The sequence below is a fragment of the Anas acuta genome, chromosome 4 (genome assembly GCF_963932015.1).
Source record: "Anas acuta chromosome 4, bAnaAcu1.1, whole genome shotgun sequence".
In the NCBI taxonomy this organism is placed as follows: domain Eukaryota; kingdom Metazoa; phylum Chordata; class Aves; order Anseriformes; family Anatidae; genus Anas; species Anas acuta.
This window is the reverse complement of record NC_088982.1, coordinates 11,920,731-11,939,576: the sequence shown is the minus strand read 5'-3', so window position 1 is coordinate 11,939,576 and position 18,846 is coordinate 11,920,731. Positions and strand designations below refer to the sequence as shown.

The 18,846-nt window shown below is 41.1% G+C and overlaps 1 protein-coding gene across 3 annotated transcripts in view; it reads left to right on the top strand.

Moving 5' to 3' along the window:
* The window catches only part of TBC1D14 (TBC1 domain family member 14), a 65,247-nt gene that overhangs the window by 16,811 nt on the left and 29,590 nt on the right, over positions 1 to 18,846 (top strand). For 2 of the 3 annotated variants that reach the window (XM_068679849.1, XM_068679850.1), the window contains exon 3: positions 4,500 to 4,620. In XM_068679849.1, coding sequence (XP_068535950.1) covers positions 4,500 to 4,620 — 121 coding nt within the window. Of the gene's footprint in view, positions 1 to 4,499; positions 4,621 to 16,416; positions 16,575 to 18,846 lie in introns of those variants that run through there. The other variant, XM_068679851.1, reaches the window with a different exon arrangement.

The following is an 18,846-nucleotide window of genomic DNA, read 5'->3' as shown; positions in this document are numbered from 1 at the left end:
CTGAAGGCTTGTGAAATGGCACTATGGAATCTTTGTGAGGCATTAGCTGCTGGCAGGTATATGTGCAGACCTCCAGACCTCATGTCTTTTTTGAAAGAATTAGACAGATAAACTTTCTGCTTTGGTAGTGATGTCTAGAAACATTATGGCCTATTAAGGCTTTTAAAGTTTAAGTAACTTCATTTCAACGGTGCTTATAGAACCCAAGTTAAGTGATTCTCAGGTTTTACTCAGAAGTAAGGTTTTTGTGACACTGCTGAACGCAGCTATTAGTATCACCTTCCACCCTTCCCCATGAAAGAAGCAGCTGGGCAGGTCAGTCAGTACACAGCAGAGGTGCAGTCTGGTCACAGGGAAGAATTTTCTGTCTCTTGTATTGCAGGGTGCTCCTTGTAGGTATATAAACACTTACTCAAAAGTTAGAATTAAAATCTCTCCTGTCATCTCACTACAGCTCAATTAAAACAAGGTTAAACACTTACTTGGTGCCAAATGGTGCTTTTAAGGGAATGGTGCAAAAGTAATTTTGTATTTGAAACGTGACCTGTGCTTGGCTTTCCTAAAGTAAGCAGCTGCAGACACTTAGTGTAAAATAGTTCACACGTTGAATAGGAATGCAAATGAAACCCATGGCTCCACGCTAACCATGCAGCGGACGTGATGCATCCTGTCAGATATTCCTGTTAATGTCCCAGCTGTAAATCAGGACGGGGTGCTCTAGTGGTTGTGAAGAAGACAGCGAGGCTGAGATAATCATCAGCATGTGATCTTCTTTCCAGGCATGTCAACCCTTTGTACATTTCAGATCGTTAAGTAATTTGTGTCTTAGAACAATTGTAATTAGTTTTAGAGATGTAAGAACACTGGGATTTGTGATTTTTTTTTTTCCTTTGGAGTGAAAATGGGGTTTCTATTTTTACTAATAAAGAATTTTTGTGACTTTGTCAATCTGCATTTTCCATTAGCTAGAATCTCATTATACATACTACCTTTGGAGCTGAAGTTTTTGGTGAGTTATATTTGTTCAGGGTTGAGGCTGCTTGGGACTTTAAAGTCTTAGGGAGCTAAGCACAGGAGGAAAAGAAAATCATTTTTGTGTTACAGTAGCAGACAAATGAAAGTTTTTGCTGTGAAATATTTGTGCCGATATGTATGGCAAAAATCATCCCTTCCTTGCACTCAGGGTCTTGATAAAACCACTACTTGTGGTGATGTTCTGCATACACTGGACTAAAGAACATTTTACATTATTTCGTTTTTCTTTAAGTCTTCTAAAATGATCTGCAAATGGGGCAGCATCCCTTCTGCTCCTCTCATCCCTGCTCAGCTGCATTGTAGCTTACCTTTGCCTTGTTCTTGTCTGGGACAGATCAGGGTTTACCAATGCTGTGTGTCCTCAGTCAAAAGAACAGGTTGTGGGTTACAGTTTTACATCTGATTGGGACAGTTTGCTGCTCCTGATAATGCTCTGTTTTTTGGAAGTTTGGGCGCTGCTTGGAGTGTGTGGAGAGTGCATGAAGAGCCTGGACACCAGCAAAACATTAGGACTTAGGTGTAGGCAGAGAGAAGGAAAAGACAAAAAGGTGGAGTAAAGTGTGAGTTGCTCTGTTCAGAGTGGGGAATGTATGTTGACCGTGCACAGTCCTTTCATTTCAATTTTTAAAAATTAACAGCTGGAAATCACTGATGGTGCAAAGAGAGGAAGAGATGCCTGGTGCCCTGGAAATCATGCAGACAGAGGGAAGGGTGAGCTGAACAAGCACCATGCCATCTGCTAGATAAGCAGTAGAAGAGATTACTTAGTAAGATGCTCCCTCTAAAGGGAAGAGAGATTGTATTAATGAATTGATTCAAAGCAAGGATGTGAGATCAACTCAGGCTTAGAGCAGCACTTCCAGCTGAGGGTTATTATACTTTATCATCCCAATTCATCTTTATTTTGCTCTGAAGATAAAGATGTATTGTGGCTTGCTGCCCTTCTTAAAATCCTTCAAAGGAGAATGGGAGGATTGGTGCCTGCATAGACATTTGCTAGAAACCTCTAGTGTGAGTAGATAGGGAAAGAAAGTTGCCTCCAATCTTCTAATTGTCTTCTTTTTGCACTTCTAATGAGCTGTGTTGAAAGCCTTTTCCTTGCAAAAGGGCATTTAAATGTGCACAGAGCTGTCACACAGGTGTGGCTCTCAGTTGTGCCCAGTGCTGGAAGTTGGAGTTCTCTCTGCAGATGATGGGTTGTAGGTTTGTAGTCTTGGATTTAGTTTGTTTGCTTTGTAACTAGTGACAACCTCTCAGCAAGAGCAACCAACCTGTCTTGTTGCCTATCATTTCTTGCCTGCAGTGGTTTTGGTGATGTTATTTGTCATGTTTTCCTTCAAAACCTTTTAAATTTCAGATATATTTTAGAACTTGCTTGAAATTTCTTCATTTTAAGTTAAAAGAAACAAAAAACATGCACAACCTTGCATCTGTCTCTTCTTACACTTTATTTCTGTGGCAGCTGTCTCAAACAATCCTGTAAGGTCATCAGCTCAGGCTGTCACATATGAACTTGGGGTGGGGTGAGGAGAGAGCTTTCTTTCAAGCTGTTATGCCAGTCTCTTTTTCCCAGCACTGGCACTTGTAGCAGTAACAGTGTAGCTGAATTTGCTGATTAATGCTCTAATTAGCTTATTTAAGTAGCATTAGAACTTCAGCGATGAACTGGAGAGCTTCATAACTGCATTGGAGTGAGTTAGTTGTGGAGACAAAGCAAATCTTTGGTGTCGATCCAGTAATTTACCCCACAGAATTATGATTTCTTGCTTTGGGGAAAAAAAAAAGAGGGTGGGATGTCAGTAGGTTTGTGTTTCCCTTCCTGTTTCCCCTACATCTTTATCTGATTGTATTTTATGTCACAGGGTGGGGGAAGCTAAGTTGGGTTTGTAGAAGTGTAGTTACTCTTACTCCTTAGCTTTGACATCAGTGTTTACTGCGTTGTGTGATTTCTGTACCTAAACACCTTGGCCTTATCTTTTAATATGATAATCTGTTCCTGCTGTGGGTTTCAAGGTAACCGTACCCTTGTGATATTGAAGCACGTGATAACTTGTGTAAATACAGGCGTACTGAAGGATGGCAGCGCACCCTACCAGCTTTATAAAATACATTCCAGTACGCTCTTGATGCTTGTGCCTCGATTGCTTTCCTCCTATTAAACATTTCTCCTGTATTCCCAGCTGCATTATATCTGGTGGTGTATTTATGATACTGTTTGTGTTAGCTGATCCAAGGTGGCCAAGAAAAATAACTTTCTTTTTTGTCTGTATCTTTCCTGTTGTAGACTTGTGTTCAGCCCATTTACAACATGATGTTCGATACAGTTTTATTTCCCAAACTGCCACGCTTTATGAATAAGAAACAATCTTTACTTGCAGGGGTCAGCCCGTTGGGCATCAAGGTGGTAATTGGAAGCAAGGAGAAACAATAGTGCTAGACTGGAAGCATCTGTGCTAGGATGGTGCTGTAGCTGCGTGCGGATGGGAAGAATAAAAAGCTGTTGTCTCATCAGAATAGTTTTATTTTCTGTTTAAATGGAGGAATGAAAGCCTACACAGATTGTCAGGGGAAAAATAACCTCCCACACCTTCTGGTACTAAACTTAACTAGCCTGGACATCACTGAATATTCACTGGACTAGATGGTGGGACAAAAGGGAATCCTCATTTTAATAACCCCGTGGGTGTGCAGTGCCTGCTGTGCTCCTGGGGGAGCCGGGAGGGCTGCTCCCCACCAGCTGCCCTGTTTTGGAAGAACATAGCCATGGTGAGGAGACACCAGTTTGGCACATCGCTTTGTGATTTAAGAACTAACAGCCTTAATAAAAACGAGTTAACTTGCCGTGGCTTCTTGTTTTGTTTCATCTAAAACCTAGCCAATTTCCCTTTGCTCCTTTGCGTCAGCAGTTCGTGCTGTCTGGCTTTAAGACGGTACGTATGGTGCAGAAGCGCTCTCAGACATTTCAGAGAGACTTCAGAATTAATGTGTTTTGATAGCTGCTTTTAATTTTATTCAGGAAAAACAATCTGAGCAGTCTTTTATAAGAGCAGATCAAATACACTAACAGGCTGCTATGTCTGCAACCTTTTTTTGTGATTTTTGGGTAATAATCTGTTGTAACAGGTGGGTAGAGAATGTTTACGCAGCAAGAGATTTAGCTGCTTAGTCTTACTTTAAAACACTGAGGTTGAATGATGTAGAGGGAGGCTAAACAAGAAGACTGCTTTCAGAAAGTTACAAATAAACTTATTTATCTACTAAAAATTTTTATTTAACCAAGTCAGTTGCCATATGGTGGCAATGCTGTATAATGTATCCCTTGGGGATAAGAATCAGTCCCTGCCACCACTAACACAAGAGGAGCTTGTGTGGTTGGGATAAACGAGGTTGGCAAATCGTATGTCCTTCTGTTTATTGTAATTAATCAAACCTTTTTCTTAATCAAACTTTTTTTTTTTTTGTAGGAATTTGTTTACCAGAAAGCAAAGTGCAAGACTTGAAAAACAAAATGATGTGGGATGGAAGTTGTTTGGAAAAGTACCCATCAGAGAAACCTCGCAGAAAGATCCCAAAAAAATGCAGAAGGTATTTGTTTAACTCTACATTAGGATTAGCAGTGAATGTAGAATCCAGCTAAGTTCATGATGTGTGTGTATGACTGTGAAGCCTGTTGGCTCAAGGAATTGCACCTAATTTGTAGTAATCTGACAATATAAAAGATGGATTTTGTTAGATTTTTTTTAAATTTCCATGGTAACACAGAGTGCCATTCAAGAGAATATGTTCTACATAGTTTAAAAACTGAGTACCCCGTGTAAATCATGCTATTTTGGTATAAAACATTTCATGTGAAGATTTGAAGTATGTTAATGCATATTTGATTATAATCAAACTTGGTAGGTATTTTGAATATCTTTTGGTTTTCCTTACCTTGTTCAAGTTTTCACTGGTTTGTAGCCTTTGTGTCATACACCTGTCTATATATAACATGGTGTTTGGAGAGAAATTGTGTTTTGTTGATAAGCCTTGGCTTATTTGTGCTTAAAATCTAATTAAAATTCATGAACTCAGGGTAGTGTCATTGTGGTCGAGTGCCAGAAAAGTCCCGTTGGAATGCTGGTTTCACCCATTGTTTCCTGGAGTGCTTGCTATTTACAGTTGAAACTTTGTATGTATGGGCTTTACTGAAAACCCAGTTACTGACTAAAAATGGTGCAAAAATGCTGCAGTTCAGGAGAAATGAGTGGAATAAAACTTTCTTTCCTAGCACAGTATAGTTCAGAAGAACACATGTATTGAAATTGTTTATTGAAGTGATTCCCTCAAGAGAGAAATCTTTAAAAGCTTCAGAAACCCCAAAGAATTTATTTTTTTTTGTTATCTTCATTGCTGCTTAACTAGTTGTAGCATTGATTTGTATGTGTACGTGATGCTTGTGTTTGCCAGTGGTAAGTTTTTAGATCAATCTTTTGACTAATTTTAGACAGATGTGGGGGGAGATGAGATTTAAAGAAAATCTTTTCAGGTTATCCTTCGTGTGTCACAAGCAAATAAAAAAAAAAAAATAGTGAAAGCCCTTTTCTCCTTCTTTGCATATTCCTGCTAAGCTACAGTAATGTTTTTGAAAATATAACAACGCGTAAGAGGATTGGTTTGACTGCAGATAATGCAGGCACATAGAGAATCAACCAACCTGCCTTCCCCATGGGGAAGGATCTGCTGAAATCCAGCAATGTGGCCAGTAGTTCATGAGCTGCTCCTTCTGTAAGAAGAAAATATCCTCCTTTTAGCTTTCTTGCTTCATCTGGGATTTGCAGAGTGCATGTAGGTTAATATTGCATGTACTTGGGTGTTTTTTTTTGTATTTCATTGGTATTGGACGCTTCCTGTTCTCACTTGTTCAGACCACTGTGGCAATGAGGAGGTTTACACAGAGACCGTGTAGCTAGAACTTCAAAACCAGCTGCTGTGGATGAAAAGAGAGTGCTTATTTCAATGACTGTGCTGCTTAATTTAGGGTGAAGTGCTCTGGAAATCTGGAAGTCTCATGTGACTGTTGTTAGCTGTGTTTGGGCTTTTAGTTGAAGTGAAGCAATAGCATGTTTTTGAAGGTTTCACTATGATCAACCATTCTGACCTTGTCTACAGACTGTCCTGATGCAATTAGCAGTTCCACAGCATTCACCAGAGGTTTTTGATGACACCTATAAGAGCTGTACTCCGACAATAACTGCAGTATTCTGACACTGAGGTGTCCTCAAGTTTGGGAAGGGTGCCATGTGCCTTTCTCTCCTTCCTGTTCCAGTTCTCACCTCTGTTGGACATTAACAGGGTACTTGAAATACTTGTTTATTGAGTAAAAGCCTTCTGTTCTTTGGCTGCTCCGACTTGACTTACTGATTTAAGGAAAAAAAAGTAAATATTATTTTCTACTTTTTCATCTTTACTTGAAGACTCATTTGAGTCTTCCTGCATGTTGTTTGCTCAGTGTTGTTACTGTCTAGGTGGTGAAATACTCGTTAACCCACAGATTTGGGGCTCAATCTGGGCAGCTATGGAGGCTATTGAATAGAGTTCCTATTAGCAAAATCTTGGTCTAAGGTAATTCTGAAAGGCAATATAAAGGAAAAGTGATACGTTCTTCATTCTTCAGTGTGATTTTCCCATCTCAAAACAAAAAAAAAAAAAACAAACCCTCAAGTTGTATGTAACCCTAAACTATTGAAAGTCCTTTGATTTTTTTAAGATGCCACAAAATTGCCTGACTGTAGTAGTAATTAGTTATCAATGTACAGTTATCGGTCCTCAAATGTAACGTATCTAGGGAAATCAATCTGATCACACTTGCTTGGTATGAAGCTCTTTGTGTGCAGGACCCAAAGTGACTGAGTCATCGAGCAGCAGTTGCTCAAGTCAGCTTCTTCTGCTTCTGGACAGGCATCAAAGAAACCCTTTGTGCCAGGTCAGCTGGTTGGAGCCCTGTGACTTCTCTGCTATGGTCATGGTTCCATCCTTTCATACCTTTACTATATGGATGAAATGTGATTTTTCTTCTCCCAGAGTGAGATGAATGAGGTTAACTGCAAAGGTAATCTTCTGAAAAACAGCATGGTCCATTTATGTGTACGTTTTTTGAACTTACACATGAAGGGAGCAAGCTTTAAAAACACTCGTATTGTACATTTTTTTTCCTGATATTTTCCCCATAATCTCACCTGGGAGTGAAAGAAACTTGCAAGGATTTCCATGAAGCACTTAAACATTGTTGATAGAATCACCAGCTCTCATTGCCTTCTATTTGTAAAATAATTGGTGACAACTCCAGACCTTCAAACTTGCAGTTCCCAAGTTGGATGTTGTTATCCTGCAACTACAGGAGGCTGTACGCCTATGGCTAAGCTGTGAACCACTTGTAAGAAGTAACATTCTTTCTCTATAACCAAGAGAATGGTCAGACAGGTTTTGAGCACACAAAGCTTTTTTCCAGTCCTATAAAAACTCCTCTAACAGCACTCGCTTGTTTAACTAGTGCATGTAAGGCACAGGATCACGCTCCGTTTTGATGATAGGGAAATAAAAATCAGTCCAGCAGTGTTGGTGTTCGCTCTACTTTTGACTGCAGACAATAAACATGAATGTTACTGTTTGGGTAAGGAACCATTCTGGTGGTAGGCTAAGGCTGGCTTCCTTTGCATTCTCACTGAGAAGCGTTGTACGTTTTTTACCCAGGTAAATGCTTTAAAGCTTAAAAACTGCCTGAACAAGTAGTAGCATCTGAGAAGCTGTAAATGCATTTGCAGTGGAGGCTTGCATGATTAATTTTTTGTATCAATTAGCTTCAGGAATCCTGCCTGAGCAGAACTGGTTAAGCCAGTTGCATTTATAATAGATGCGTCAAAAGGCCCGGGAAGTCAGATGACAGTACTTCACTGAGAGCAGTAACCGAAGGCAAATCATCTTCCCAGCTATACAGACCGTAAGGCTGAACTTGGCTTTGTGGCCGTTGCTCAAAAGAAGGAGCACTTCTAAGGGTTGGTGCATACAGCAGATGTAAACACCCTGGGTTTGCAACTTTTTTTTCATTTCTCAAGATGGTTCACTCTCAAACTCTTTTAAAAAATTTGACATAAGGAAAGACTGCATCTTCTTTAAGTACCGTTGTCTCCTATTGTGTTCAGTCTTCAGCTGGTCACTCAAAACCTTGCCTGTTAAGACTAATGCACACAGAGGAGTCAGCCCCATTGTAGCTGTATCCTAAGATGCACTGCAGTTGTCTTGCCCAAGGAGGAGCCTGAATTAAATTATTTATCTCTGTAGTGTCTCATCCTTTGTCTCAAAATCCATTTTTGAATCAGTGTGTAACTTTTTTCCCCCTTTAAAATGTGCTGGGTGCATCAATGGAAACTGTTCAATTTAATTTTAACCATATAAATTCCCCTAAGAGCTCAATGGAATTTTGGCATTTTCTTTGAGTACTGATACCACTAAAATCCAGCACATACATGTACAACACGAGAGGCCTTTCAGTTAACAATCTTCACTCATAAATGCAGCTCTAAATATTTCTTGAACTCATTTGATGCCCAGAAACATTCTGTATTCGAATTTCTAATGGTAGCTCCTTAACATTAAAAAGTAACTATAGATATTAACCTATGGATCATCATCTTTCCAAACTTACAAGAGTTTCTGTTCTGAAAGCTATAGTACTTCTTTTCATGGGGAGGGGAGACTTTTTTTCCTCCCATATGTGTAAGGATTCAAATGAATGAATACTGGGGAGTGACTCTTGCTGTGACACCACCAGTGATGAAAACTGTGCCTGCCTTAGACGCAGTGGAAAACTACAGTGGTTCATGGATATAAATGTGCGAATAACAAGTTTGTCAGTGCAAGGCTTGAAGAGGAGATTGCAGCTGTGCTGTAGGTACAGCCGCAGCATAAGAGCTTTACAGCCAGGCCTTTCAGCACACTTCATTTGTTTTGCTCTTCCTGCTCCAACAAAGTCATTTGAGTCGGGTTGTTCAGCCACGATGATCACATCATTCCTATCCTACAGATTGGTGTCGGCGCATTCCCACTGCCTCCTACCAAAGTGTTGGTGGGGAATAGTTCTTTTTTGGTACCAGTAATGAAATTTCCCAGCTGGAGACACAACAACTTTCTTTTAAGAGTGATGTACTAAAAGAGAGTAAATCGACATGATTTACCAGCTGTGTTTGCCTTTAATTAGATTGTGACTATAAGTGGGATCAATATTCCGGTCAATCAAAATCAGTTGTACTTAAGAGGCTCACTATGCAGTATATGATAAAGTGAAAATAATCTGGTGAAACAGCTAAATACAGTGCTTGGTGTGTAGGTGATTATATATATGTATTGATTGAACCAATAGTTAAGCTTGTAACAGTACTGGACAAAAAACTCTTATAACTGATTTGGGTCAGGTGTCATTTAAGTCGATCTTGTTTTGCTTTTTTTTTTTTTTGGAAGCTATGGTCCTAACTGATCTTAACTTTCCTGAATCATTTTTTTGGCTTTAATCTATTAGGTGGAAAAGAGTTGCAGAGCAATGGCACCTAGCAGGAATTACTGAAAGGAATTGCTGCAACCCATTCTTGAGCCAGCCAGAGCTCCTCTTGAGAGTAGCTTGCTTTATCCAGACAAAACAAATGAAAGAAAGAAACAAAAACAAACCCACCAGAGAGCACTGACTCATGATGTGTGTGGGTTCTCGTGCAGCTCTCGTGCAGGAGCATTCCAGATGTGTGCAGTGCCATCACGTGCCCAGCTTCCTCTTGCCCTCTGCTGATGGGTGACAGTTGTCTAAAAATGCTGAACTTTTCTGAATGTTTATCTTAACTTCTTTTCCCTGTGCTCAGATGGTTTGTTTGAGGCCTTTTGAACAGGAAGTGGTTGGCTCAAGCTGGCTGCTGATTCCTGCAGGAGCTAGGTCACAGCTTTGGATAGAGCGTTGCCTTCGGCTCACACTGAGTTTGACTGGGAAGGGATCACTGGAGAAATCACTGGGACTGATGGCTGTAGTTGTTAGTGGTGCAGGGCTTGCATTTAGACCTGATTCACACTTTAAAGCGCTCTTTTCTACAAACTGTCTACTGCATTTTTTCCTGTTCCACGGTAGAAGTCCGGGAGTGTGAGTGAGTCACTTCCTGTGCTCTCCTCCTCTGGGCTCGTTCCTACTTGTCAGCTGTCAGAAAGGCAGGATTTAGATCTGTCACGGTGTGACTGAGTTCCTTGTTTTTTTTTAAAACAAGGAAACAAATGCAACTGTATTGGAAGAAGGCATAGCTCTCCTTGTTAGTCTGAAACTAACCTATGCTCCTCTTGTTGCAGTCTCTAGAAATAAAGGTGTAACTCTAATTTTCCTGCTAAAGGATTATACCCCAAAACTTGCAAGCTGCCTTTAACGCAGTGCTATTTTATGTTTTTCTTTCTCATCTAGTTCAAAACATTGTTTGTATTGTAATCATATGTAAAGGGAATCTAGTTTTTGTGGAATTAAATAAAAATAAGTAAAGGGAGCCCTTGGCCATGTTGCTGTATACAGAGCGTGTTGCTCTTGTCCTGACTTGAAAATTACCTGCCTCAAACAAATCTAATATTAAACAGAGTAATAGCTTCCATCCATAGTAAATGAAAGGGTAATTTAATCCTACAGAAGAATGATTGTTCCGGAGTATTTTAATAATAAAAGAACGTAACATGACCTACCCTAGCATCATAATCTAGCAAACCGTCTAGCTGCCAAAGTGCTTCTTTTGATGCTCCTGGAACCTCCTCCCTTATGTTGTGGAAATGTGAAAGGACGGAATAATTGTTAAGAGCATGAGGCTAATAGAAAATAATAGGCCTTGAGTATCAGTTGAACAGTTATGACAAGATCCAAAGTGGTTTTTGGAAGGAAGGAAGTTTTTATTTTTTTCCTTTGCAGTTTTAAAACCTTTTGTTTTAGTTTTATCAGTATCTAGAGTTCCTTAGAAACTGTATTGGTCAAAAGCCCTGGAAGCTTGAGGGATCCTAAATAAGTGTAACGTGGTCTGTGAGGATAGGAATTGGAATAAAGATACTAAATAGATAGAAATACAAGCTTTGTTGGTTCTTGCAGTCGAAATGTCTGCTGCTAGTCTCTACCAAAAGGTCTATTTTAACTCTAGCGTTGAGTTTTAAGGGAAATACAGTAAGCTTTAAATTGTCCTGCGAGATTATGAAGTTTGTCTGTCTTAATTGAAACAGTTATTTTGTAGCCCTTGTAGCCCAAATTGATGCTTAGCAGTAGATGGAACAAATTCACATGGCACAAGATTGTTTTTAAATATGAGAAGCATTTCATGGAAAAATGCCTGCGTGCTGATGACGAAGTACGTAGCTCTTAGTACCTTCCAGAAAGTCTGTTACATAGGTGGAAGTTCATTCTCCTTTGTTATTAAGTGAGATCCAACATGTAGCTGGCATCTGTGAGTCTGATAGTGCTTAAACACCTACCTCTTCGTGTAACCACTAAGGTTTTTTTCAGCATAGTAACCCTGGAACGAAAGCAGAGTTATGTAAAGGAAGAGCCTGGAAATACTGGCACGTTTTTGAACGTTGCATCAGAGATGCATTTGGCAAGACATGACTGTGAAGCAAAGTTGGAGATAAATCCTTAAAAGCAGGTGTGTTAGCCTCTAAATATTGTGGGAAAGCTGTCTGTCCTAATAGGGGACTGGAACGTGCATTGCTAAAATGTAAAATTAATTGGGAAAGCTTTAGTAGACTCCAATATGTTTTTTCTTTGTTAAACAGAAGCAAGCTCCCAAGAAACCTAATCCAAAGGCTTTCTTTGTTTCTGTTCCCGTTTACACACTTCAAGCTTCATCTAAAATTAAAGAATGGGGGTGGGGAGAGATGAAGGTTCTGAAAAGTTTAAGTCTTTCCATGCTCACTAGCAAAAACAAATAAAGCTGATGTTCTTTGGCTGTGCAAAATGAATGGAGATACTGCATGGGTGTTACTGGAAACCTGGAAGGTACACGTCAGGATTTAAAAACAAAACAACAAAAAAGTACTTTTTTCCTTAATTGTCTTTCTGAAGGAAGGTTGGGAGAATATTTCCTCAAATTTTACATTCTTATTCCCCCCCCTCTCTGAGGACACTTATCTAATTTTATTTTTATCTATCTGATTCTATTTTTTTCTATGTGGTTCCTTTACATGTATTTTGTACCTCTTAGTAACCTCCACATCAGATTTTTTTTTTTTTGCTGTATTGTGAAGCTCTCTTTAGCATGACAAGGTTCAGTGGAAATAGTCATGAATACTGAAGACTGCAAATAGCCATCGATTTAAGCTAGGTTATGAAAGTATGTTGCCTTCCTTCATGTACTTTTATTTATATTAGGGTGTACCCTTAAAAATCTCTTCTTGTCAAAACTGAACCTTAAGTTATAAACAAACAAGAAAGAGGAAAACTTACATGTTAATATTTTCTGTAGAATTAAGAAGATGTAGGAGTCTTCCAATCCAAATGGATGATGAAAGATATTGTGAAGGATGCCATCAGTGTGAGTGCAGAAGAAGCTTTTATTAAGCATGTAAGAAATTGGCACCAGGAACTGCTTCCAGGGAAGTTTCAGGGATTAGATAGCAAGGATGTAGAAAAACCACCTGAAGTGGCTTTAGTGCCTTCCTTTTCTGCCCTTTCTTAAGGACAGGCACATATAAAACTCAAAAAGGTCAGAGATCCCTTTAGAGATGCAAAAATCCTGATGAGGAAGCAGAATAGAAATTAGTGAGAGGATTTGAAAAGAGGGGCAGGGGGCGGAGTATGGTTAGAAGTATAAAGTGAAGTGCCATTTTCCACACTAATTTGGTGTATATACTGAAGTCATACACCGAACTAGGACCTGCACATACTCAGCTGCATAGACAGCTGGCTGTGAGGATAAATAGTAATTGCATGCTGATGTGGGTATTAGAACAGCAGAGCAATGTGAGTTGGTGTGCATCACGAAGTAGATGGCATTCTTGGGTCACTTTTATGCTGCCTTGAAGACTGCAAGTGTTTGAGGCCATATTAAAGAACTTGAAAAATGTCGTGCTCCTCTGTCTCCTTTCCTGCATTCTAGAGTTAACCTGGTGCTTTGGCCATTTCAGAGTTGTCAGCATAAAAATGACACAGCTTGAAGAATACCTCTTTTTTTTTTTCCCTGTTTTGTTCAGATAGTTCCTAAATAGTCACCCTGAAGAGCATGTAATTTGAAACAAGATAGGAAAGATAAGTTTTCTTCTGCAACACCAGCACATCAGCACTAATGTGAAATGTCAGAGGAAAAAGTTGCTGAGAGATGACTGGCAAGGGCATGGTGCTGAGGCTATACAGAAAACTGAGCTAGAGAGATTAGTGAGCAGATATAGTTTATGTAAAATTATGGTTTTACATAAATTCAATATTCAGTGTAATCCCAATCCCTAGAAGTGAAATTTAAGGGATATACTAAAAAAGATGCTGGTAGGGTTTTATTTTGGCAGCTGTTCATCCAGGAAAAAACAAACAAACAAAAACAAAAACAAACAAACAAACAAAAAAAAACTAACCCAAAACACTTAGCTTGTATGCTCTTGCTCAAGCATTTATCAGATGCTTGCACTGCTGGAAGACCTTCTAGGAGATGTTTCCACTTGTTTAATACTGTAGGGTATCAGATGGTATCAGTATGCAGGGAAACTGTGCAAGTTTGTATATGCAAATTGAATTACATCCTTTTTGATGTTCTAAGTACTAGGGTTTTTTTGGTTACTGTGACTCATTGGAGTCGCTTGTAAGAGTGTGCCTCACAATCTGATTACAGATACCACATTTGACAATAAGGAGCTGTTGTTAAACCACAAGGTTTGTCAGTATGCTTTGTCTCTTCTAGATAGTCCTTCACATATAGGTAACTGTTCTAGATTCCTTCCCCATTTTTTATTACAAGGCATGTGACTCTGTATGATCAAAAAAGTACTTATTCACATTTAGCACAAATGAAATGTGAACCCTGAGGGTGAAAACCATCTGATACATATAGCGTGTTGCATGATTAGAGGTGACAGACTCCAAAACAGTGAACTGTTATTCTTTCTTGGAAGACCTAAATTGGCCTGTCTAGACTTAAATGTTCTTTAACCCAACGCGTCTGTTGCTCAAAATATGATACTATAAAAATATATATACATAAAAATTGTAGAAGTGGTCCAGTGGATGGAGCATGGGACTGCAGTGTAGGGCACATAGCTTCTAGTAGAGTGAAACTCTCTTTACTGTTAACCTGTTGGAAGATGTGTGCACTACTTCATTCATTTTACTTCAGTGTGATTTTTGTGGGACTAAAGCTGCAAGCCCAAATTCCCTATCATCTGTAGTAAGTAGAGAGAAGCTTTTCCAGGGGATAAGGGGGTAATTTCAGAGCACTTGAAATGATGCCTAAAAATAGGTAGTGTGAGCGTCTCCTCATGTGAACTGGCTGTAGTCTCTTACCCTTACTTCACTTAAGCATTCCTAATGTGTTAAGTATAGAAGAGGAAAATACTGTGGTACTGAAGATGAGAAGGATACCCTGGTAGAAAATCAATGCTTTTTCAGTTAAGCTCCATCATATTGTTATCTTCTGCTCCGGTATTCTTTCTATAACTTAAGAGGATTAAAAATGTGTACAGATAGGTAAAGCAAGTAGACCTGATGGCGCTTGAACCGTTAATGAATTGTACAACTTGCCAGATCACTTTGGTAAAGTCTGCAGGTTGGGTGTGCAACTTGAATATCTCTGTTTGTCAGACCCATAACTAATAAACTGATTGCATATCAAACCAGTTCTGTACTCTTTTGGAATTATATAAAAATCTGATATATATATATCCTTTAAATATTAAACTTTCAAGTAATTCCTTGATCTCAACAAATCTGTATTCCTTCTGTTAAATTCTGAAGGATGGTCTCAATCTGATCTTTGCCCGAGGTGTTGGTGTCCTTAATATCCCTTTGATTCCTGGAGTTGTATTACGTACATAGGAGCCTCCATTAAAATAGACGTTTTATGGTTTAGTGTCATGTCAAGAATCAAATCTTAGTTTCCGGCCCCAAGATTGTCACAGATTTCATGATCTGCTACTTTCAGCTGATTTTCTGAAAGAGGTCCTGTTGCTCACTCCTCTTCCTGGACAAGGTTTCTGTTTGTGCCAGTACGCACAGTCACGTTGCCCCGCAGCAACAAAGACACAGAATTTACCAGAGTAGCCAAACTAATCCAACAAAAGATGAGTTTTTAGCAGTGTAATTTCCTCAAGTTAATTTAGTGTGCAGTCACACAGCTACCTGCAGTGACACAAAGAGATGGTGAGAGAGGCCAGAAGGGCAGGGAGGGCAGTTATGTGCTGTGCGCGTACCAGCTTAGATCGATCTGGTAAACCACGCTGTAAGTAACAGGCAAGAGATTGCAGATGGACCTGCAGTAGAAAGCTGTGAAGCAACAGATGGGGAGCGCTGAAGTGGTATTTTGGTACCAATCAGACTTGAAAGCCAGGAAAAAACAATTTTCTGTTTGCTTGTGCAATCCTGGTCTGGTTCCTATCATGTAAACTGAAAGAGGCAGGAATTCCAGGGGAAAACACATCATGTAATTAAAGCTTGTGCATAAGTTGTTTGAGTAGCCTCAGGTACTCTTTTAATGGTGGCACCCTAAAAATAGAAACTGCTCCCGAACATCAGTGTCATCTGTGGTAACTGATTGGAGTTACGGTGCACTTTGTTTTCCACCATACAGAAGTGCCTTCCAATCTCATCAGGCTTCACTTTCTATATATATATATAAATAAATATAATATATATATATATATATATATATATATATATATATATATATAAATAAAATCTTTTATATATATATATTATATATTTTTTTCTTTTTTTGGAAGCAGAGCTGTTGGAGCTCCTGTTTGTGGACTGCCAGATGGCTCTTCCCTTGGTCTAGGAGATCTGTGGTATCGATCCATTTTCAGCATGTGGGAAGAGAAGGATTTACCACAGGAATAGTGTTGGTAGTACGTTACGGTACTTCTCACGGTCTGAAGTTGTTTCTCGTTTAATAGTTTTAACTTTACACAAATGCCTTCTGATAGGGGTGACGAGCTAGCTTGGGACAAAAAGCATGAGGATTGGGGCTGTGGCGCTTGGTGCTCTGCCACCCTTGTGGCACTGACGCAAATGCCTGGGGCAGGAACGAAGCCGAGGTTCCTCACTCGGGCGGGGCGTTCCTGAGGCAGCATTAGGGCACCATTCCTGCTGAATAACACCCTAATGAATTAGAGGACGAGGCTTCTCCCCGTCCCCGCGCCGCAGGCCTGGCCGGGCGAGGCGGAGCGAAGCGCCGGGGCTCGGGGCGGAGCGGGGCGGCCCACGGGGCCGTGCGGGCCCGGGCGGCGCCGCGGCGGGGAGCCAGGGCCCGCCGAGCTCCCCGGGCATGGGGCTGCGGCGGCGCTGCCGGTGAAGGAGGGCGGCTTTCATGGTGAGCGGGGCCGGGGGGCTGCGGTCGGGCAACACACGGCTGCCGGCGCCGGGGAAGCGCCTGGTGGAGGCGGCGAGCCCCGGAGCCGGGCTGCGCCCCTCCGGCCTCGGCTTCCCCGCTGGCCCCCTGCCCCGCGGCCAAAAGGCGGCCACGGAACCGGGGGGAACCGGGGGGACCCGCGGCCGAGCAGGCCCAGCGCGGCCCGGCGGGGGCCGCCCGGGGACCCGCGGCGGGCAGCGAAATGGCGGGGCCGGCGTCCCGGCTGCTCGGGGCCGAGCCGCGGGGGGGTTCGCTGGGTTTGTGCTCGTATCGGGGCTTCTGCCCGCCGGGAGAGCCCCCGGAGCCCGGCTGGGGAGGAGCAGGCCTGGCATGGAAGCCCCGGTGAGCCCGGAGGTAAGGATGTGCTCCGCATCGGAGGTGTGAGCGCTTCTTCCTGAAGGGAGCCTGAAGTTTATGTAGGTAAGCGAGCCCTAGCTGTAGTTTAGGATGTAAATATCTGCTGTGTTATTTGTCATCGTAGGGGATTCGAGTCTGGTTTAAAACCAAAAAGCTTCAAATGAGCCATTGTGTGCCCGTTGCGGTATGCCGAGCCGTGCAAATACTTCTGTGTGCTCCATCAGCAGATACTTGGAGTTTGGGGAGGCTTCAGTCCCTTTCAGAGCTGTAGCACACAATGCGATGCTCAAATTGGCATTCCCTTCCTACCGAAATAAGATCATTTTGAAGTGCTTTTGTTCCCTCTGAGTCTTTTTTTTTTCCCCTTCCTAATTCATATACAGCCTCATCACCGATCTGTCACCAAAGGACGTTTTTATTATGTTTGGCTACTACTGAAAATACTACAAAGGACTCGTACTGCTAATCTGATCGAAGTGCCACTCCCATTTTGTGTGCCGGTCTGGCTGCTTTGCTGTAGGGTGATGCTGAGTAAAGCGCATCAGTGAATGCTTGCTGAAACGTGGGATTGGCTTCTGCTACTGTAAGAGGTCTGAATAACTGCACTAATACCTCACTGTTGTAACTGGCCGCCCATGCTCTGAAATACCCTAAAATAAAACATTCTTTGGTCAAGAAATTCCTGAAGGGATGATACTCATAGTGCTGGGCTGGAAAAGTTTGTGCCTAGGCGAATGAGATTTCCAAATTCTACTGAATGAAATGAAATCCCCATTGCAGTTTTTTTGCACCTTCCAAAAGCACTTCTGCTCTGTAGTTGGCTTTCAGCAAAAGAAGACCCTGAAAATAATTTTCTTGAGCAAAAATCAAGCAGCATTTATGGAACTTCTGTAATAAGCGTTGGGTGCTTGTGCTTTAATGTCAAGCTCTGTGATGCTCTATGGTGATCAATATGGGATCATTTCTGCGTAGTTGCAGTTTCTTGTGGATGTCAGCTGGTTTTTCTGTCACTAGTAGCGTCTCAGAGGAGTAAAACCATTAGTTTTGAGAACAAGGTTCACCTCATGTCGGGAAGCAGTAATGTAGGTTAATATTTGACTAGGTTAATTCGTGAAAAATAGCTACATCCTAATAGAAACTAGGAGAAAAATACGCATTTGCTTCATTGCCCTAAGTGCAGTGGATGTGCTCTGTGATTTGTGGGGCAGCAGAGGCACGTAACGAGGGTACACTCATGAGCTGGTCACCATCAGATGCCTTCAAGGAGCTATTCACGTAGGAACAGTGTCTTAGCGTTCGGAATATGCTGTCACAAAACCTTTTCTGCTATATCTCTGCTTATTTTCTCAATAGATTTTTTAATAGCTTCATCAGTATGAGCTCTCTCCCTTTAATGGTCAAAGCTAAGCGCTGTTTGGTAATTTAAATACATTTTTCTTGGTTCTTTTCCTGGTTTTCAAGCTGATGTCATACATTAACTGGTATTAACGAGCGAGGCATTCCAAATTCATGACAGTGTTTCCCGTCACAGCAATGCAGGCATCACAGGATTGATTGCTGGGACAGAACCCTGGTAGCAAACAAGGGAAAAGAGTGTTTCTGTGTCCCAGGAGTTTCACACAACTGCTCCTTTGAATCCCTCAGAACTAGCTAGATCAGGAATTGAATGGGGCGGCATTACCATGGAATAACTCGGGTGGCTCTGTGTTCATGTGTGTGTTTTTTGTGCGTCCTTTAAGGAGGAGAAGGCCTTTATGTTAGTGGTGGGCATCCTGTTTTGGTTTGAGTGGTCCAGGCTATTCTGGTTTTGTTAGTGGGTTGGACCTTTTGCCCAGAGATTTTTTTAAATTATTTTTTACATCTTTGGCAGGTTAGG